General features: G+C 40.4%; 1 protein-coding gene across 4 annotated transcripts in view; it reads left to right on the top strand.

Moving 5' to 3' along the window:
- EYA1 (EYA transcriptional coactivator and phosphatase 1) overlaps window positions 1-4890 on the top strand; it is a 159752-nt gene extending 154862 nt beyond the window's left edge. For all 4 annotated transcript variants that reach the window (XM_071420946.1, XM_071420940.1, XM_071420962.1 and 1 more), the window contains one exon: window positions 1630-4890. In XM_071420946.1, coding sequence (XP_071277047.1) covers window positions 1630-1710 — 81 coding nt within the window. In that variant the 3' untranslated portion in view covers window positions 1711-4890. The remainder of the gene's footprint in view (window positions 1-1629) is intronic.
- Window positions 4891-21480: the final 16590 nt, after the last annotated feature.

Genomic DNA, 21480 nt, shown 5'->3' with positions numbered 1-21480 from the left:
AAGTGTTGTAGTGTTTAACATTTCCTTCTTAAGGAAAAGATCCATCTATAAAAGTGTTTTGGAAATATCACAAGCATTTTAAAAAAATACCTCTATTATCTCTCTGAATTTTGTTTGGTTTGTTGTCTCCATTGTCAGCCATTACTCATGAATTTATCTTTAAGCTGAGATTCAGTCAGCTGTTTCTCAAGGCTTTCTAATACTCTAAAGCAAAGCAAACCAGAACAGAAACTGCTACAATGGTGTTTTCTTGGGGGTCATTATGTTTTCTTCCTGAAGAAATTCCTTTGTTCTAGAATCTGGGCATACTCTGAATGTGGGCACGTGTTGATGCATCCATATTGCATCTTCATTCGAATCAGGTGTCATATCAAAGAGGATGTGATAGGCTGGGTGTTAAGGTGTTTGCCTTCTGAGACAGGTACAGAAATTACAGTAAATGTGCAGCTGAATTCAGTGAGTTTAAGACTGTTTTCAAAATTTTTCTCTAACTTAAAATTTGAGAAGACCAGAATGAAAAAAGGAAAGCAGAATAAAAGTGACAGAGGAGATAGAGTTTTGTCACTGATTTCAGTGGAATTAGGAATTTACTCAGGAGCTGCTGAAGTAAGATGATGAAAGCCTCTTTGCAAAATCATAGATAAAAATGGTTGAGGAACTTAGAAGCTAATGTGATAATTAATTGCTTGTGGTTTGCCTCCTAAAGATGCCAGGACACAAACCGATCCGATGAAAAGGTGAACACAATCATATTAGCCTTCAGAATACTGTTGAATTGAAACTATTTTCCCATTGGATAATTTCCTGACAAAAGCTCTTTTTTCTTATTTTTTAATTTATGCAAAAGTTCTTGTTGACATTATAACCCCCAGTTTCAAATATAAAGGTAGTTCTTAAGCAGATTTTTACCCATCATGAATGAGGTGATCTGTGCTTTTTCCTGGGACTTGTGGTTTTGGTTTATTCAGGTTCTTTGCAAAAGTATTTGTGCTACAGACAGATTTTATTACAACTAATAGGAAAAAAAGATGTATTTATTTTAATGTCCCACATGGAAAAGATGCTTTAAGATCAGTGTTAGCAATGACCAATGTTACACAAGCCACTGGGATAAAAATCTTTTCAAAGTGATGTGAGCAACACATGAGTTATTCTGAATCACCATTTCTCTGTTCTTAACTCTTCTGCCAAGAGTAGCTTTTTACAAGGAGCAAATACATTTTGAGAGTAAACAACACTTTCACTTTCTTTATTTTCTTTCTGTTTCCTTCCTGAAACTACCCACATGCTTCATGTGTATGCTATTTGATTTCTTTTTTTCCAGAGTAATATTTTCTTCTGCAGTGCTCTGAAATCTGTTTTTCATATAAAGAGATTAGAAGCCCCTCCCCACCTTATGATCTCCTGATGTGTTTGCTGTAGTTCCTATTGTAAATAGATGTGTTGTTATTGAGAATTTATGCTTAGGGTGTGGGTCAGAGAAACCAGACATAAACATGGAGGATTCAAAGTTTTAAGAGCTCTTTTTCTCTCCCCCAAGTGTTCTCTTATCCCTGTGAAAGACAAAGGGTGCATCTAAATACCAGAATGCTTGGGGTTGTTTTTACATATTGTCTGTGCTGTTCACAGCATGCTATGCCATTTTGGAGGATCTCGAGCCACTCTGACCTTATGGCCCTTCACCATGCCTTGGAACTGGAGTACTTGTAGCAGCTCAGCAGCACTTTCAAACCTCAGAGCCTCCTTCTGCCCGTGGATGAGATGCCTGTGTCTTGTGTCAGCATTGGACTACAGAACTCTGTGATTTCAGCATGTTGACGTACAGCTGCAGTCGGGGTTAACCCTTGCCCTTTCAGTGAACAGAGGAGCAAGTCCTTTTCTTCAGAACAGCTGTTGGCTCCGGCACTGCCAGCCCAACCAAAATAAGCCATGCGAGTGTTTGAACAACTCATCTTTACCATATTTGCTACCAAAAAGAAATAGAGAAGGAAAAAATAAAATGGGAAAAAAAATTTAAAAAAAGAAGAAGAAAAGGAAATAAGAGGTTCATACCTGTGAAGAAAAGAAAAAGGACCTGCAAATGCTTTGTAGTTTTTAGCCTCTTCAATGTGACACACACGATTTCTTCAACACAGCAAACTTGATTGCACAATGAAGACTGAGATTTTACAAAATACCAGTGGAGTAATTTTCTTATAAAGAAGGTTTACGTTTTGGTTTCTCATACCCAGGGTACTCTGTACATCTTTACTTATTTATGAACAGACTGTATTTTGACATCATATAACTGAGGATATGTATAATAGGATTAAAGGCTATTATAAGCCTTTGCCTTATGGTACAGCAACTACTTTTGATTTTAGCACATTACAGAGTAGTTTAAAATATGTCTAATTTAAACTAATAGGTACATCACTGAGACAATCATGTACAGGAAGAATTTTTTGTGTAAATTTGTAATAATGAATGATTCTTTTACATATTGTTAAGGTAAATGCTATTGAAAGATAGTAACGCCTTGTTGGTGAAGAATGAGGCCACGTGTGCACAAACTTGTGCAGTGCCTTATCAATGTGTTGGATATAAATATGTAGATAATGGATTTTTTTTTAGATAAATTTGTCAAGACCAAAAGCATGGATGTCAAGTGTCAATAGGAACTGGGTTTTGTTCTCAGCTGTTTCTCTGCCATTTTCTTCTCTCACCCCCTCTGATTATGAAAAGATTGATTTTGTGTGTCCCCCCTGGTTGAAGCAAATACAGATAAAACCCAAGTGAAGAGGAAGCCTTTATTGTCTTTTTGTTTCCTCTTTTAAAGTTAACATATTAACTCTTTCTTAGAGTATTAAAAAATTAATTAGGAGCTCATTCCATAAAGTAGTAGAGAAAGAACACAAATATATTTTAAGATGTAACTTAAACTGGAACCTTGGTACTGAATAGCTTTTGTCTCATCCAAAAATGAAGGAAATTATCATCACTAATATTTTTAGAAATTAGAAATGGGAATATTTTGGAAAAATTAAACAGGAATGCTCATATACATTTAAGTTTTTTAATCCTCTTCCACCAGGAGTCAGATTTTCCTAAGATATAACATCCATTGCCGGCAATGGAAATGCTGAAATGGTTATCAACAAGGAGTTAAAATTTGCTTTTGTCTGTACTAACTTAAAGGACAAACCTAGACCGTGTCTGTCTGTGACTTGTGACTTTTCTGATCTTGAAGGCTTTGAGCTACTTGGTTAAATGAACTGTTAGTCTGACTTTTTTTGGCTTGAATTGTACCAATTCCCTTGGCCCAGTTAAATATCTTATTAAAAAGAAGCCTCACCTTTGTTGTTAATTTTCTGGGTTTTTTCTTTCATTTTTTTTAAAAAAACCACCAGCCTCAAAACAGCTACCTGCAAAGCTACAGAGCACCAATGTAGCTACAAATCAACACCCTTCTCTATTGGAGGAATCACATTGCTGCTAGAATAAAATATTTGTGGATTGCCTTAGTACCAACAGAGAGGTTTTTATCTTACCAAGACTTGCACGTGTGCTTTACTTTACCCAGTATGAGTTCTGCAACTCATGCTGGACTCACGTACGTGCATAAAGCACATTGTGGATGGTTTTTAGAATTGAGACTATCATTAGCCTTTTCTTTCCTCAAGCAAAGTAGACAGTGATGGGGGAGATTGGTTGTCTTTTTTTTTCTTTGGCTCTTTTCAATTTTTAGTCATTTGCGGACTGAAAAAATAACAGTTTATCTGGGCCTTATTGTACAAAAAGTGTGTTGTGTCCACAATTGTGTACAGAATTTTTCTTCATTAATTTTGTTTTAAATTAATAAAATTGATTTGTGAACATATTAAAAAATTGTCTTGTATGCAAGTCTGTGATATTTCTGCCCTCTGGGTTGGGAATGAGGAGACATCTCTCATCTCTTTGCTGTCTCAAGACACAGAAGTTATTCACCTTCTGGTGCCCAGCTGAGATGTTAAGCAGGTTAAAGAATACTTGCAACTAGTTTACAGAAGGCTCGGTTAGATGAGCAGCAGTTGTTTTGTTTATCAGCAGCAGCTAGAGAAGTTCAGTGCAGAATAAGGCCTTGGTGTCCTGGAAATGTCTCTGAGTTACTTACAGCAAATGCCTGAACTTCATGGTGCCTCTGTCATCCAAAGCAATCCATATGAATGGATGACTCTGCCATTCAGATATCTCATTCAGGGCTACAAGTCCCATCCTCTGAGGTTTAACAGGCCTCTACATCTGGGAATTCAGGACTGGCATTTAACTTTACCAAGCATAGAGCAGGGCTGCCCTTTAAATTGGGAAGAATGCCAGTGACCACCATTTTATAGCAGTTTTATCGTTTTGTTGTACACACATGGTCTGGTGAAGATCCCTCATTGCTTCTCTGCCCATCAGTGAGAGCCTTGGCTGCCAGCAGGTTAACTCTCACTTGCTGGTCTAGTGAGATCTAACAAATGGAAGCAAATCCAAGGACCTGCTTCTACATACTTGGCACCACCATGGAAGTTGCATGCTCAGAGCTGAATTAAATGTTTTCAGCACAGCACCAATGATGCTGGAAATTAGTGTAATGAAGTAAGCACTTAAATGCCCCCTGTAGTCAGTGTCTTTCTTTCTGAGCAACTAAATACTCAGAAATTTTTTTTTAATAAAGAGCATCATTTGAAAACCCTTTTTAAATCAAAATCTTGTAAGAAAGCAAGGAGTCCTATAGAGTGAAGGAGATAATGCAGGCAGCTCATAAACTTGAGGTCCACTTTTTGAAACATGTCAGAACTGCTTGAAGTTTCCATTTCTTAGATGCTCACTGATAAAAGTGTTCAGCTGCAATGGTTTCTATTCTAAGAATAACACATATGTAACTTTGAGGTAGTGCCAAGAAAGTGAAATTAAAAATAGTAATTATTATTATTTATGTCTCTCATGACTGGAATGCCTGCTCAGTGAGTGGTACCTTTGTCTCAAGAATGCTTGCAATGCAAGCCAATAAAATATTGTTAGAAATTCTTTTTTGCCTTTCTCTTCAGTTTTCCACTTCTCTCAGTGTTGAATTCTGCCCTGCATAATTCAAGGATGGATATCAAGAAACATGTTTCTTTGTGTCATGTGCCAAGGGAGAGGCACAGGCCTGTCCCAGTCCTCCTGTTCTTTGTCAATGGCAAGGCTGCACAGCTGCCAATTTTGCCATTCTCTTTTTAGCCAGGCACTGGCTCTACCAAAACTGTCCAGCTCTCTTGTGCAGGCAAAGGGCTAGAAGGAAATGGGAAAGTCCAGGGGAAGACAGGCATCTCCCAGGTTGGAAAAAACATAGAGAAGAGGTGTGAGCCTTACAAGGCTGCAGCTGCAGAGAGGGTCTGCAGGTAACCAGGAAGGGTCACTGAGTGGAACACCCAGTGCTCCTAGATGGGCCCCCAGCATCTTTCCAGGATTATGCTCAGGAATCTGATGGGACAAGAGACCAGTGAGAGGTCCCACAGTCTCTTGGCTACCCATTCCCACCAACTTCATGGTGTGCATGGCAGGTTGGCCACAGCATGGTGGACAGCAGCACATAACTCAGTGTGGGCCTCAGGGGAGGGTGGTGTAAATCAAAGGGGGGGCTGGTTGCCATCCCTCTTCTGGCTCCTGCTGAAACTCTTGCCCTGTCCCCATTACCTCTGCACAGCTGGCACGCACCTGCATGTGCCGGAAAAGACACAGCAAAGATGGAAATCTCAGGAGCACATGCCCTGAATTCTCTCCACAGCCTATCAGCTGTGTGAACTTCTCTGCACTATAGATGTGCATATATACACACACATATGCATACATATACATACATATAGATATATAGCTAGATACACAAATATAGATAGACATATTTGTTGCCAGGCTCTGTTATGACAGCAAAATTAAAATGGTGTATCATTGAACCTGTTGCCTGAGTGACTTTATGCAAATGGTTTGCAATATAAAGTGGCCCTTACCCTTGTTCCCCAGCACAGCTATGAAAGATAAATAAAGATAAATAAACATTTGACTACTCAAATCATCCATCTTTGTAACTGTCAGCATTTCAGTCTGTGTGAGTATAAATAAACTTCCACCAGTTCTGATACACCAGGGACATTTTTTGGTTGTTTTTTATTAATATTCTATACTGCCATTTCTGGTTTTTAAGTGGCTGTTTGTTCCTGCTAATGGTAATAGAATAACAGCAGAAGAAAAATAAAATATTTAGATTTATCTAGAGCTAAATACAGATATGCCAGCTCTCATGGAAGCCACATGATGTTGCCAGGTGATGTGGAAGTCAGACCTAGGTACAAGTATGCAATCTGCCCTTCCCATCATTTCACCAGCACTAGCAGTGTCTCAGCTGGGAAGAGGTATTTGTGGCTTGGGTTTTGTTTCTTATCCTCACTTAGAAATGTTTTGCATGGACTGCTCTGCTACTTCCTGAAGGCCTGGCCTTTGACACTGTGCTGTTTCCATTCTTATGCACAGGTGCATCGTTTTCTAAAGTGGGAGTTGAATAATTTGCAAAGGAAGCTCCAGTCCTCTTTATTTTATTAATTGGCAAGTCATGTCAAATTTGACATGGAAGTGAAGTGAGAGCTAGATATCACATTAAGTTTAATAGCTGAGACTGCAGTAATAGATGATATAGTGCAGAGAAGGTGAAAAGTAGTTAGAAATAAAAAGACAAAACATAAATTGATTTGAAACATGTAGGATAATAAATCCTGGAGAAAATAATGCAAAGCAAGGAGTGAGGAAGAATGCTGAGTTGTTCAGAATGGAGAAAATTATGTTTAGGAAGACAAATTAATTTCTTGGCTCTGCCATAGAACACACCAGGAGTTGTTAGGACTCAGGCTCAGCAAAGCTAAGTGTCACTGTGGCTGGCCACCTGCAGGACATCCAGGGCTGGTCCTGCATGCTCTCCATGGAGAGGACTGGGAGCCTCAGTGAGGAGCTGTTGAAGCCAGCTACTGGCACCAGAACTGTGCACAAAATCCTGCCCTTACCAGGAGCTTGGGCACCACATCTTGCCCCCTCAGTGATGGCTGGAATCCTTTCCTGTGCCGGACAGGAGGCTGCCCATGCTGAGGAACATGGCAGGAGCTGTCTGTGTCCTGTGCAGCACCCACTGCTCACCATCCCTGCAGAAGTTTAGTGATTAGTGACCACTTGCACAGGACACAGGTGACTTTAGGCCAGGTCTGTTTTCAACCTCATCCAGAGCTCTGTGGGAGCTGCATGCTGTTAATCCTCTCAGAGAGCTGGAGGAGTTCCATGGGAAAGGAAGAAAAGAGAAGTGCAAATGTGCAGGCTCTCAGTGAAGCTCAGTGAGGATGATGTTTGCAGAGCAAAAACACTTTGCCTCTCTGTAGCTGCTTAATGCAAAGTACAGAAAGTCCTGGAAGCTGGCACATAAATCAGGGCTCCTGTCTCTGAGGCATGTGCTCACACCACCAAATCCAGTGCTGCCCTTAGCTCTCCTCAGAAAAATCCACGGGATGGACTAAATACCTGTCTTCCTTCCTCCTGTGGTTTCAGGCCACTAAGCCCCATGCAGCCACTCACTCACTCCCCTCACATTTGAAGGGGGGAGAGAATTGGAAGAGGGAAAGTGAGGAAAGTCATTGGTTGAGATGAAGACAGTTTGATAGCTAAAGCCAAGGCTGTGCACACAAACAAAGCAGAACAAGGTCTTACTTCACAATTTCATGGACAGGCAGGTGTTCAGCCATCCCAGCTGAAAGCAGAGCTCCATCACATATAATGGTGACTTGAGAAAACACCATGGCTCCAAATATCCCCCCTCTTCCTTCTTCATTCCCCGTCTTTATATGCTGAGCATGATGCCATATGGTGGGAAATATCCCTTTGGTCAGTTGTGGTCAGCTGTCCCAGCAGTGTCCCCTCCCAGCTCCTTGCATACCCCCAGCTGCTCACTGCTGGAGTGGGGTGGAGTGAGGCACAGAAAAGGCCTTGACTCTGTGCAAGCCCTGCTTAGCTGTAACTAAAACATCCCTGAATTGCTAACACTGTTTTCAGCCTAAAGCCAAAACACAGTCTCATACAAGCTACTGTGAAGAAAATTAACTCTATCCCAGCCAAAACTAGCAAAACACCTCTCCAGAGTAAACAAGTGCAGTTCTCAGTACCAAGACAAGCAACTGAATAGAAACAAAACCATTACATTCCCCTTTACCTCAAGAAATGCTATAATTCCAGAAGGGATTATTAACTTTGCATTAAATTCATGTTCCAGCTCCTAAATCTATCTGTGCAGTCATTATTTATATGTGACTCACTTAAAATTCAGTAGAGCATCTGTATCATGGATATCAGAGGTCTACTTACATGCCATTTGGTATTTGTCACTAATCTGGGGTCACAGGGGGTCTGCTCAGTAATATTTCCACTACACAGCAGGTAAATCCTCTCAGACTGCTCCTGATACCTTCTTATAAAACGAGAGTTTGAAATTCAATTTAAACCATACAGATTTATCCCTGGTAAGAGCCTTCCTGGAGCCCTTTTGTTTTAAGACAGAAAGTTTTTAAAGGGGACTTGGAACAAAAAACCAACCCTAAACTGTATACTTAGTTCTCTAGAAGACAAGGAAAACTCAGCAAAGTAAAATTAGGAAGGTTGCAATATCCCTTTTAAACAACAGTTACATGGAGGGGAAAGTCAGCTCTTGTGAATATTAGCATTCTTTTTGATATTTCAATAGTCCAGCTGTAATCCACTGTTCTGTAAGCTTTTTGTATGGAATTTCTCAAATACTTGCTCTTATGCCACCTGATTCCTCTTTCCATTGCTCCAGTAGCTGTGTGAACCAGCAGATCTGAAGATTCTGCTGATTGTCCTTGGGCATTTCCCTGCAGAAGAACCAAAACAGGCGATGGGTGTGCCAAGAAGGTAACAGAGCCAATGTTAGTACCTCTTGGGAGTGAAGGTGCCCTTGTTATTTTGGCTGTTCTTGCTTAACACAGGCAACAGGTGTTTGTTAAATGACAATTGAGAAATTCAATTTGTGAACAATTTTTTTTTTTGTGATTTTCTTTCTTACAGATAAGCAGAATTGGGATTCCTTGAAGTCAAAGACTACATTTCCATCAAAACCTGAAGATAAACTGTCTATTAAGAATTCCAGGCATTGGATTGCCCATTGGTTTCAATTAAAATTAGGGGCAACTGTGCAGACCCCTAAATCTTACTGGCCTTTTTGCTTAATATTTGCTCTTTTTTTTCCACTAGGAATAGGAGCAAGAAAAATGTGATGAGTGCTATGGCAGCCTGAGGCCAGAGCTTTGAGTGGAGACTTTTATTAAGTTCTTGAATCATGTTTTGCTTGGAAATGTGGTTTGGTGTTTATCCTCCTTCCTGCTGAGCAGTCCAAGTCCTGAGCTGGGATACTGGGTGATGAGAGAAGATACTGATCTCATCCTTCTCCTTTTTTCCTTTCTTTTCTTGTTTTTTTTTTTAACATATTTTCTCCCACATTTGTCTGTGAAAAACTGATCTTTTATGACCTTTTTCTTGTCATTTTAACTTTGTCCTAATCATGCAATGACCTTCCCCATATTCCACGATACACCAAAGTTTTAAACATTGACATCTGAGACAGAAGCTATTTGACACTTCCATAATAGTACATAATGCATTTCCTTCTCTTCTGAGATGGAGAGTACTGCACCTGAAATGTGGAGAAAAAGTTACAGTTTGGGTACTAATATTTTCCACAGCCTTCTAATTACTCTTTCATCTGTACCAAATATAGACTGGTGTTCAAACCTTTTGTAGGTCTCTGGCAGGATTTTGAATGGTTATGTTGTCTCTGGTCAGGTTTCTAAAACCATTCTAGTAATTTTGAAAACATGCTGGCAAAAGGAGTCTGTTCCACAAGGCACTTGGTTTAGTTCTTAGACAGTGGCTTTCTGGTGAATATTTGTGGTATCATTCTAAAGTGTGGAAGTACAGGGGATTTCTAAACCCTCAGTTTCCTGGTGGGAATAATTCTGGACAGATGGTTTTACTATCCAGATGACAAACTAATTGCCAGCAATTTTGTAGAAATAAAAATCTCATTTGAAATTATGACCTAATTGTTATGTAAAAGAAGAATAGACCATTGTAAATGCATCATTGTGTAACATGAATCTGAATATGACCTAAGAATGCTGCCTGCAAATCAGTCTGCTAATTACACTTCCTTAGACTTGAAAGTTGACATTCTGTTCATTCAGAAGTCTAAAGTATAGGGAGATTTTGGCTCTCATAAAAGGAAAAAAATAATTTAATCCACTCCTTTCTAAATGGAAATGGAAAGTAGACCCCCTTCAAATATCCTTTGAGTCAAAATGAAGGACAGATGCAGTCTGAGGTTAAATCCCATTATCTCCACAATTTGGTAGAGAGATTGAGATTTGGATTTTCGCCTTTAGGTTTACTAATCCACCTAAATAACCAAATGATATCATTTTTAATCTGCAAGAGGGTAACTAAGAGAAAAAAAGCTAAGATACAGTATTCTTGTGGCAGAACTGATGCCTTAAGTTTTAGCTTTCATATTTTTCAGATTCTGTACTGCTTTAAGAGTCTGACTCTCAACTTCATGTAAATTGTTAGGAATTCTCTTCCCAGTCTAGTTAGACAAAACCATCCTTCTCCAGCCTGAGAACCAAGGACACCGTTGCAGCTTTGGGCCCAAAAGGTATAAACAGTGAATTGAGGAGAGCAATCTGAGAGGATGAGACTTCATAACCTGAGGCAGTAATTGGACAATTAACCCCAATATGTGAACTGACCAAAACTTATAGAAGTATGAAAACTCGTGACCAGTTGTCCATCTTGAGTCCATCTTGGGCAGAGCCATGGCCAGGCTCTTGTGCTGCCCAAGGTGTTTCCTTTGGAGGCTTTTTAATAAATACCTGCTTTATTCCTCTAATTCTGTCTAGCCTCTGTTCCAGGTAGCCTTTCTAGGCATCAGAACTGGCACATGAACACACTGAAACATGTAACAAGCATTTCCCAGACCTCTAACCTGTGTGCTTCATTCCCTGTCACTTGGATTTCAATTCTAGCATCAATTGTGGTCAGTATCAGTATGGATATGAGGAGTTCCCAAACAAACCCAGGGCCACCATATGTCCTGCCCATCCATCATCAGATACTCTGTTTTGATTCCATGTTTATGCAGAAATTAGTATTTTAGCCGCCCAACACCTGCTTTTCTGTTGTATCAGTCAGGTGACACCATGAAAGGAGCACCAGAGCAGCAGCAGATGGTTCTGTGCCCATCTTGCTCATTACCAGCCTCAGCCAGGCATGCAGGGCCTGGTCTGCCACAGCTGGGCTCAAGCTATTCCATAGGCAGCCCTACTTCATGTGTCTGCAGTCTCAGCCCCATTGACCATGGTCTTTTGATATTATGTAATAGTAAATTCCCTGTGTTCACAGTTGTTGTAGTAATGCTTCAAGAACATGAAGTAGCAGAGTTGTGTCTTGTTGTCATGGCATATTATCTCTTTTACACAGGTTGGATTCCTATTAATTAAATTTGAATCAAGTCACTGGGTCACATATCGGGTCCTTATGTCTCATTCATTTTATATCTTCACTTGAAGGAGAATTTTCTGTTTTGTCTTCATGTTCAGTGATTCCCAAAGGCAGCCTAGGTAAAATAAACATAATATCATGTGTTTATGTCTATGGATAGAAGGCCGTGTTTCAAACTCATTACAGTACTTCTTAACAATAGCATGAAAAATTTAAACCTGTCAGATACAGATACAATGCCAGGAAGAAACAACTGCACTGAATTTATAAATAAAATTAATCATCAATTCTCCAAAATATAGATTAACTGTGATGTTAGTGATATAGCCTATTAAAAAAATAAACTATGGGTCCATAGCAGTCAGGCGCTAACCAACTCTGATATCCTTATATATTCTTATAAATCTACAGCAGTTTGTAGTTTTCTTTGCTTCAAAGAGGAAAGCAAACAAGTACAAGTGAAAGACACTTCTATGATTTGAAGCTACAAAGCCAAAGTTGAATCTGTGCAACGGAGTAATTTTATTTTTCCACCAGCAGTGATGTTCAGTTCTGCCAGAACTCCCCAAATCTTCAGGTCTGTAGCACAGACAGTAAATCTAAAAGAACCATGCTTTAGTAACACTAATCAGGACAGCTGCAAAACACCAAAGACCCAAAAACCAAATAGGATAATGGTAAAAACCTCTGTCCACAAATCTAACATGTGGTGTCTGCTACTTTGCCACAGCATTTAACTTGCCAGATGCTGTCTGCATCAGTCTGCAAGCATTCTAGTGTTCCTTCATTTAAGAGTAGTTTAGGATGCATGGTGTATAACAGCCATTCTGGATCTTTAAAAAATAAAAGGCTAGGCCAGGCTAGGCTAGGTTAAAAAACAGGTTGAATAACACAACTAATGGAAAAACATCAATTAATACTTGTCTCTCAGAAACTAAAAGAAAGGCAGCAGTCTGGGAGAAAGGATCAGCCAGGTTAGGAGATGTGCTTTGGCTTAGAGAGCACGTTGCATGCCATTCCAGCATTTGTGGTTCATTTCAGAGTGCATGTTAGCTGAAATATCTTGTCATAATTTGGCTGGGGCTTAGCCAATGCCCTGGGAAGAAGAGCAAGCAGTGCTCCATGGCAGGAGCAGCCAAGCTTGTCCAACAGCAGCACAGCCATGTATGACCCTCCTCTGAACTGGGGATCTTCACTTGTACCTCTGCTGCTCTTGCAGGGACAGCTGAGTCCATGCAGCACCAGAGCTAAAATACTGAGCCCTGTGCAGAGTTGTACAGCATGTGCATCCCCTGGGTGCTGCCTAGGAAAGTAAAGTGTGAATATAGCCAGCAGGAAAAGGTCCTTGTCCTCCAATGCACCTCATGGAAATACATGTTCCAGTTTGAGCTGGTATCTTGTGGGTCAACAGCAATGTATTGGAAGGAGTGCAAGTACAGCTCCAGTGTCTAGGACAGCCAGATTGCATCCTCTGATTTCCCCATGTCATGCAAGGTAAGTGAGTTGTTGACTGTATCTGAAGTCTCTTACCTCTTAGTAAGGAAAACATCATACATAGACCAGTGCTGGGACAATGGAAGGTTACAGATACAGTGAGGTATTGTGTATTTCTCCAACACACAAAAAGGTCAAATGTCTTCGGTGCTGTCCATGTTTTATTGTATGTATATTTTCATTTTAGTTTGTAGTATTATTTCTATTTCAATTGCTTTATTTTCTTTACTCCCCACACATCCCAATGGGTCAAACAGACTTCATGTTTTACAGGCAGTCCTACTTCTCCTTCTCCTGATGAATTTCTGTGTCCCTTTAGAGGGTACCACTGTGGCCTAAGTCTGGCTTTCCAAATGATGCATAGGGTGCAATAAGAGGTAAGGAAAATGGTCATCCTTGGTGAACACACAACAAAAATATATGGAGATGACATTTCTTGTTCTCCCACCCCTCTAAATTCAAGGCTGGTGGCTCTGCAGGGAAGGAGGAACCTCATCTCTTGTTGAATTTGGTAACATGTCTGGAGGAGAAAGCTTCTTACAAGCAAAGCTCCTAACTCTGCTTCTGCTCCTGACCATGGCTCCCATGTTGGCTACTGTCAAGGTGTGTAACAGACAATTACAGTCCAGCACTGGAACTGAACTGGAATTGAATCCTAGAGCTACACTGCCAGCTGAAGGGTAAAGGTGTTGTGAAAGGTTTACTTTTGTTTGAAGGGAATGATCTGAGTGTGGGGGAGGGAGGAAGAAATAGTTTTACAGAAAAAGCTGCTTCAAATCCAGTATTATTAGGCCAGTTCTAATGCCACTTTTCTCCCTCCCTTATTAAATGGAATTCTCAGCTCTTCATAAACATCTTTTTCTTCCTTCTTTTTTTAATCCTGATCGGCTACCCAGTAACTGAGATGTCTGGAGAAGGATCGGGGGAGTTTATTTTGTTTTCCTCAGTGTCTGTTTTTTTTGAAAACTGTGAGGATAAATGAAAGGAAGTCTTGACAATGTGAGCATTTGATTAAACATCTGTTAAAAAGAGTATCTGGACACTTTTCTGTGACATTTGTTCTTAAATATAGTATCTAGAAGGATGGCTACTTCTAAAGTTGTAAATGAGTCTTAGTGATGCATCTCAGCAAGAAATAGTGCTTGGCAGGTTATCCTGAAAAACTTAAATTTTTTTATAGGAATTCACCCATTAAAAAAATGGGAACCTTAAAGACCTGTCGGGCACTGACATGAACTGCATGAACAAAAAGCTTGTCTATCCCTTGTACCAGCTGATCTTCATGTGTCCGAGGAGATTCTACCTGTGACAGGTTGACCCCAGCTGGATGCCAGGTGCCCATCAAGCATGGTCTATCACTCCCCTCCACAACAGGAGAGGGAAAATATTATAAAAGATTCATGAGTTAAGGGCAAGGAAAGATCATTCACTAATTACCATCATGGGCAAAACAGACACAATTTGTGGATATTTATTGAATTTATTACCAATCAGAATTCTTTGGGGCTTTGCCTTCTCAAGGTGGGGAACAGGGGTCACGGTTGGTTGGTTCATCACTCATTGTTTCTGCTGCTGCTGCTACTCAGGGAGAAGAGTCCTTCCCCTGCTCCAGAGTGGGGTCCCTCCCAGAGGAGGCAGTTCTTAATGAACTTCTCCAGCATGAGTGCATCCCACAGGGAACGGGTCTCCATTAACTGTTCCAATGTGGGTCCTTCCCCAGAGGATGCAGTCCATAAAGAAAAGGTTGCTACAGTGTGGGTCCTCCACAGGGTCACAAGTCCTGCCAGGAAATTTTCTCCAGCATGTGTTCCTCTCTCCAAAGGTTTGCAAGTCACTGCCAGGACCCTGCTCTAGTTTGGGCCTCCCACTGGGTCACAGCCTTCTTTTGAGCATCCAGATGCTCTGGTGTGGGCTGCAGTGAATATCTGATCCCCCATGGATCTCCAAGGGCTGCAGGGTCAGAGCTGCTTCACCGCAGTCTTTGCCATGGGCTGCAGAGGAATCTCAGCTCTGCTGCGTGGAGCACCTCCTGCCTCTCCTTCTGCACTGACCTTGGTGTCTGCAGAGCTGTTTCTCTCACATATTCTCACTCCTTTCCTTCCCTAGAACAATTACATCTACACAATAACTTTTCTTTCTTCCTAAATATGTTACCACAGAGGCATTACCACCATCTCTCATTGACTTAGCTCAGGCCAGCAGCACATCCATCCTGGAACCATCTGGCATTGGCGCTACTAGATTCTTGGGAACCTTCAGGCAGCTTCTTATGGAAGGCATTCTTATAGCTCCCCCTTCTACCTGCCATGTAAACCCAATGCACCAGCAGAATCTAAGGAAAAGATCTAGAAATCTTTTCTCTCTTGATTTTATTGTCAGTATATTTGTGGGGGCACTACAGCTTGGGTCTTTTAAGGAGTTATTTAAGACAATACCTGTCTCACTCAGGATGATGTCATTCCTGTCCTAATTTAGGATAATACAAAGAAGCTCACAGTTTATAAATTGCCAAGTGTATGCTCAGGCTGCGAGCCAAAAAATCTTTTTTTGGGGTTTTCTTTGCCTGTTGAAAGATAAATTGGGAGCAGAACTGGAATGTGGAAGAACCATTCTAGCACTTCTGGAATATCTGGGTTTATCCAAATGCCTGATGTCTATTCTGACTGTGTAATTTCTAATCTTTTTGCTTTAAATCCTACTTTACATTCAATTTTTTTAAATGTGATATTCCATCAGTATTGCTGTGTATTTTTTGTTGCTCACAGTAGAACTTAATTCTACTGCTATCCATAGTCGTCAGTTAGGGAAAACAAAACATCTCATATGCCAGGTGATATTTTGCATTCCCATCTCCCCACCTGCTCCACATGCCTACAGTCACACCTGTACCAATGACACTCTTCTCCAGGCAAGCTCTCATCCATCCTAGGTGCTGCTTTTATACCTCCTTGCTTCTTTCAAAGCATTTCCAAGCAGAAAGGGAGACCCTCCCAGTGTGTGGCTTATAGCATAATAGGAGTTCATTTTCTGTTCTGGAAAGCATCTACTCAAGAAAAATAATTTCAGCTATTTAGGCTCAAAATGAGAAATTGCTGACTTTTAGGAGGGAAGCACATGAATCAAGTGGAAATTGCTAAAAATGTTTTATTCTTATCAGCATGGAGTAAGAAAATTTGTGTTCTGATATTGACAGAACGTGGCTTGCCTGGGTTAAAATACACATTTACCTCTGCTACTGGTTTAGAAATGTTTTAGGAATACACAAAGGATTTTTAAAAATAAAAGCATGGTGCCTCAGGGAGTACCGCTAGTTTAAATAACACATGAAAGTATTTATGGGCCTTTTTTTATGAGGTGGTCAAAGCAAAGACCATCCAGCATGTAACATAAGACTGGCTAAAGAAGAAAGATTTTTCAAAACCACATTGGAGAATTAAGCATGAACGGAATTTTATTTCAGTCTCTATTGCTTATTTAAATTAATGAGGTTTTCAGGTGCAGTCTAAATGATAATGCAGTTCAAGGTGAGTTTTGCCAGGGAGCTGGACTCTAGTTTATTATTCAAAGAATGCTACTGACTAATGTTGATGTAATCCTAAATAGACAATAGGTTTGGTGAAAGTAAATTTTTAAGAGTTTCAAACACTTTAGGGACATTGGAATTGCATTGACTCATTCATTAGAAATGGAGATTAATATTTCTGGATTGTCCCAGGTACCTCCACAGCATATCTGCCAGTATCTATCCAGTGTTTCTAACCACAGAAAAGTGCAGAATAAAGATCATTGTCTCTCATTTGGTTGGGCAGTACCACTCAGTAGTTCCTGCTGCATTTTTGTAGAGTTACTGAGGTTTTTCCTACTGCAGCTTCAGTCCATCCCCATGTCAAGAGATCACTTCTAGGTCTAATTCCTAAGATTGCCAAATCTTTCCCCATTTCCTAGAGCTCCTAGGGGGATTTTAAGTACTACAACTCAAAACTGGTCTCACACTCTTTCCTTCCAATCCGTACACATTCATTCACACTCTGGTTCCAAGCCTTCTCTTTCTGGTCCTGACTTTCCTACCTCCACATAGGCCTCAGAGCTAGAAGATTGCTTTCAGACACTTGTAATCCCAGGTATTTTCCATTTACTGGACCAGGGTCCCTACTGACAAAATGCACCAATCTCAGTAAGATGAGCTTTATTCTTCTTCGATTGTACCTCACAAACCAGAGAGAGTCCACTGAATTAATTTATTCACTAATTCTGTGTTAGGCTTCATTGCAACTGTGCAAATACTTAAAGGATTTGCAGAAGTACAGGATGATGAGGGAAATTTTTGAATTGATATTCTCATGTTTCTGCCTTAACTATGCATGTACATATTTAGTTAATTAAGACAGTTATTTGAAATCACTTTTACAATTACTGTGCTAGTTAGTAGGGCAGAACTGAACAAAATTGATTACAATGGAACTATCCTTAACTGCTGACAGAAAAACATGGACATAAAACCTCAATTTTTCCAGAACAAACTTTATCAGAAAGAAAAGGAAGGCTTCTAGCATGCTATTTGTGTAACTCCATTGTGAATAATTTTGGTGAACGGATCTGTTTGCAAAATCAGTTAAAAAAACTTTTGGGCCATATTTTGATTTGGGTCTTTTGGGGATTTTTGTTGTTCCTTTTGTAACTGGGGAAATTTCTCTTAAGCTGGTATCACTGTTGTCCATTTTGTAACATCAAACCACAGCCTCCTACAGGAAATGTAAATAAATCCCAGTGGCATGGAACTTCAATAACCTTAAACCATTTTACACCTAAATGAGAGCATCTGTGGAAGGGATTAGCATGCTGTAATTTATGTGCAGCACTTCCCACCTTGAGCTGGTTTGCCTTAACTTTCCCCTATGTCCCTAGGCAGACCAGCAAAGATGGAAAGAGCCTGGGCTGTACTGCTTCAGTCACTTCATGGAACAGTTCCATAGATCTGAGTGTTTGAAAGTGATGCTGCACAGAGACCCCTAGATTTTGGTGTAGGAGCTCCAACCAGTGGACTCAGATCATTCACAGCAATGCTGCAGCTGAGTAGATCTTTCAGTGATTTATCATTAGAGATGAGGATAGTATGTCTGTCCTGGTAACCGTTGTCACTGAAAAGCATGTTGTTGGCTATGGTAATGGAGATTAAAGCATCTTAAAATGAAACAGCTGCAGTCTCTCAGTTGTTATTCATTAGCATTTAATTGTTCAATCTGTTTTATTGATTTTCATTGTGCATAAAATACACAAAATGTGCAGAAAATTTGATACCGAATGGAAGAGCAATAGAGAGAGAAAATCATGCGGTGTGAGGAACGGTTACAGTGAAACAGGCAGGCTGAACTGAGGTGGGCATGAATTCACTAAAGTGGACTGAGCTGCCACCCTTCCTTGGGTGGAAGCTGGAAAAAGAACTATGAAGTTCCTCTGTGGAAGTGTGTAAAAGAAATGATAGCAGCCTCTCAAAACAGAACACAAACCTGTGCCTCTCCTCAAAGGGGTGTAAGATCATGCTCAAAAGCTCAAATGTGTTTGGCCAAAACCAAAGTTTTTTCCCACTGCTTAATATTACCTGGGTTTAGGAACACAGGGCTTGCAGCCAGAGAGAACTGCAGGCAGGTTATCTGACTCCATCATCAATTTCTCCTCTTAAAGAGAATAACCTTCAAGCCTCCAATTTTTTGGCATAGCTAATCAAGCTGAAAAGGGTAACAACATAATCTGCATGAACAGTACAAACTGTGCCTAGTGGTCAGGGAGCCAAACTGTCATTATCCAAATCCCAGGGAGGCCAATGGGATGACTCTGATTTCACCCAAAGTGTGCCTTGGGCCAAGTCCAGCAGTAGCCCATGTATCATCTAAGCCTCTATTGCTTCCCTCGTAGGGTACACATTGTCTTCACTTTAAGAGCCTACAAAACACTTTCCAGCACTCTGATAACAAAGATGTTACCCTGTCACTCTGCTGCTAGTTAAGGACAGAGAAGATGGTTTATGACAGTGAAGCAGGATTCTTCCTGTCAAGGACCACTCCTGCTTCATAAAGCAGGTGCTGTCTGCAGCGCTGCCTTTGTTCCTGACAGCAGTCAGAGCCCTGAACATGTGCAGTCAACATGTGCCCTGACAGGGATGGGAGCATCTGAGGCAAATCTCGTGAAGTTCCATAATGTGATTCCCAGGCCATTTTGTCTTCCCTTGGACTGCATGCACAACAAAGCCATAATGGGATTCTCAGTATGCCTGGGCTCACTGCCATATGAACAGCAGTTGCATCCTGGCAGAGGAATAGTCTAGCCCTGGGCATTCCTTTCCTGTAGTCTGGGAGTATTTCAGGTCTGGCACCTGCCTATGATTGGTCGGGAACAGAGTTTGCCTGGGTGACCTAGGCTGGACACTTGAGGTTCTTATGAAAGTGCTGCCTTCTCCTGTAGCTATGCAGTGAGTCTGCAACAGAGACTATCAGCTTTGCTCCATGGGAGCCAAACACTGACCTTCTTCCATTTCATTCTCCTAAAGCCACTTTTCCTGTGATACTCATTTGCATTGCTGAGTAGTCCAAGCATATTTAGACTACTATCTGTAGTCTATTATTAAAATTATAATAACAGAGCTGTCTCTGAATGTTCATTTGAGCACACCTCGTAAACCCAAGGGAAAGGCTGAATGCAGTGACATATTTCATTAAAAGACAACTGATGTTTTATTTAACTCAATAATTAAAAGTTTTACAAAAAATCACCTCAGGGTGGTTTCTTAATAGCTTGGTTTCAACTTAATGCCCAAGTCTACATTGCCCAAGTCAATATGATAATTGTCCAAGAGAATAATTTTAATATAAGTAATAAAGGTTCTTACAGATTCAGATATGTTTCCCTCAAGACAATGAGAAATGTTTCTATAGAGATTATGATGACTGTATCAATTAGTCCATCATTCTTCTGTGCACAAACGATAGAAGACTCCCAAATTATTTGAGTAGACAGTTTACTGCAGCAGGTCAGTGATGGTATGGAGCTTTTAAACAATGGTATTCAGCTGATTTAGCTCCCATTCAGAGAATATTCTTGCCTGTTGGAAGGACCATGTACTGCTTAAAGTAGAACGTGTATAGAGAAGAGATTCTGGCTGCTCAGTTGCCAGACTTGTCTTTTTTTTGGTTTTTTAATTGCTTATTTTGTATAAACTGAAGGCTTTTGGAGGAACACAAGAAAAGAAGTTAGCAGGGCAATGTCTTGGGAGCAGTTAATTAGTGAGAACATGATATGAAAGGGGGATTAAACTTCCCCTTTGTCTTGGTGAAATGGATTCTAGCTCCTGCATGGTCTATTCCCAGTCTAAGAGCTATAAACTATATTCTCATGCTGCTGCTCTAACTTCTCGTATCAGCTCTGCCCTTTTTATCTCCTCCCAGTCTTAACTTTTTTCCCTTCCATGCTGCTGTCTTCTAGATGAAATAGTTTCCTAAGCCTTTTGTGACAAATCACTTCTCTTTTCTGTCTTTCTAATAGTTTTTATGTTTGGGCTCATTTCTCTTATTCATGACGTATTTACCTTGCAAACCTTGTGGTACCAGAAGATGTTACTCACCCTGATAGATTTTTGCTATGCCAACACAGCCTCAGCAGTAAGCATGGGGAGTTTTTCCTAATCTACTTCAGCACAGGGCTAGTGGATTGACTCAAACCACATTGATGAGTTTTGAAGGTTATCTGGGCTCATTTACCCTGGGTGGCCTTTATAGTGTGGAGCTGAAGGCTCAGAGGAGGTCCAGTGGGCTGGCAATGGAGAAATGAGGACAGTTATGTCTTCAAGTACTCTAGTTTGATCTAGCAGAATGCATCATTCCATGTCCCAGGCTTTCTTTACAAGTAAAATGTGATCCCTTAGTAGTTTGTGCCTTGCCTTGTACACACTTAAATATGGCTGAAAAAATATTTGAAAGTCAAGGATTTCATGCAAGTGTCTGGGCTTTACCTGGCAGCCGTAGTTTACACCATTAGTGATCAGGTAAGAATTTGGGCCTCTGTAATTCAGGCATGTGTTTAATACTGCACATATGTGAGTGACTACGTGTGAGCATTGCTGTGTAAAGTAGAACAATCATGATCTTAGTGAAGCATGCATGAGAATTGTTATAGAATTACCATAATAGTGTTTATAGTAGGAAGTATAAATGGTACCATGAGGCTGATTAAAGCTAAAGAGCTACTTCTGCTTGCTGATTACAATTAGCTCTTCACTGAATTGCTTGCCAAAGAATGCCATTAAAATACAGTCAATTGATCTTACAGGCTGTATTTTTTGTGTGTTTTAAATGCACAGCTCAAGATTTTCACATGGAGAACTAGACATATTCTGACCACAGGTACAGCGAGTTG

Source organism: Agelaius tricolor, unplaced genomic scaffold (assembly GCF_023055355.1).
Source record: "Agelaius tricolor isolate 1412-34295 unplaced genomic scaffold, bAgeTri1.0.p SCAF_2, whole genome shotgun sequence".
Classification (NCBI taxonomy): Eukaryota; Metazoa; Chordata; class Aves; order Passeriformes; family Icteridae; genus Agelaius; species Agelaius tricolor.
Note: the sequence above shows the minus strand (reverse complement) of the source record. Positions and strands in the feature narration are given on the sequence as shown.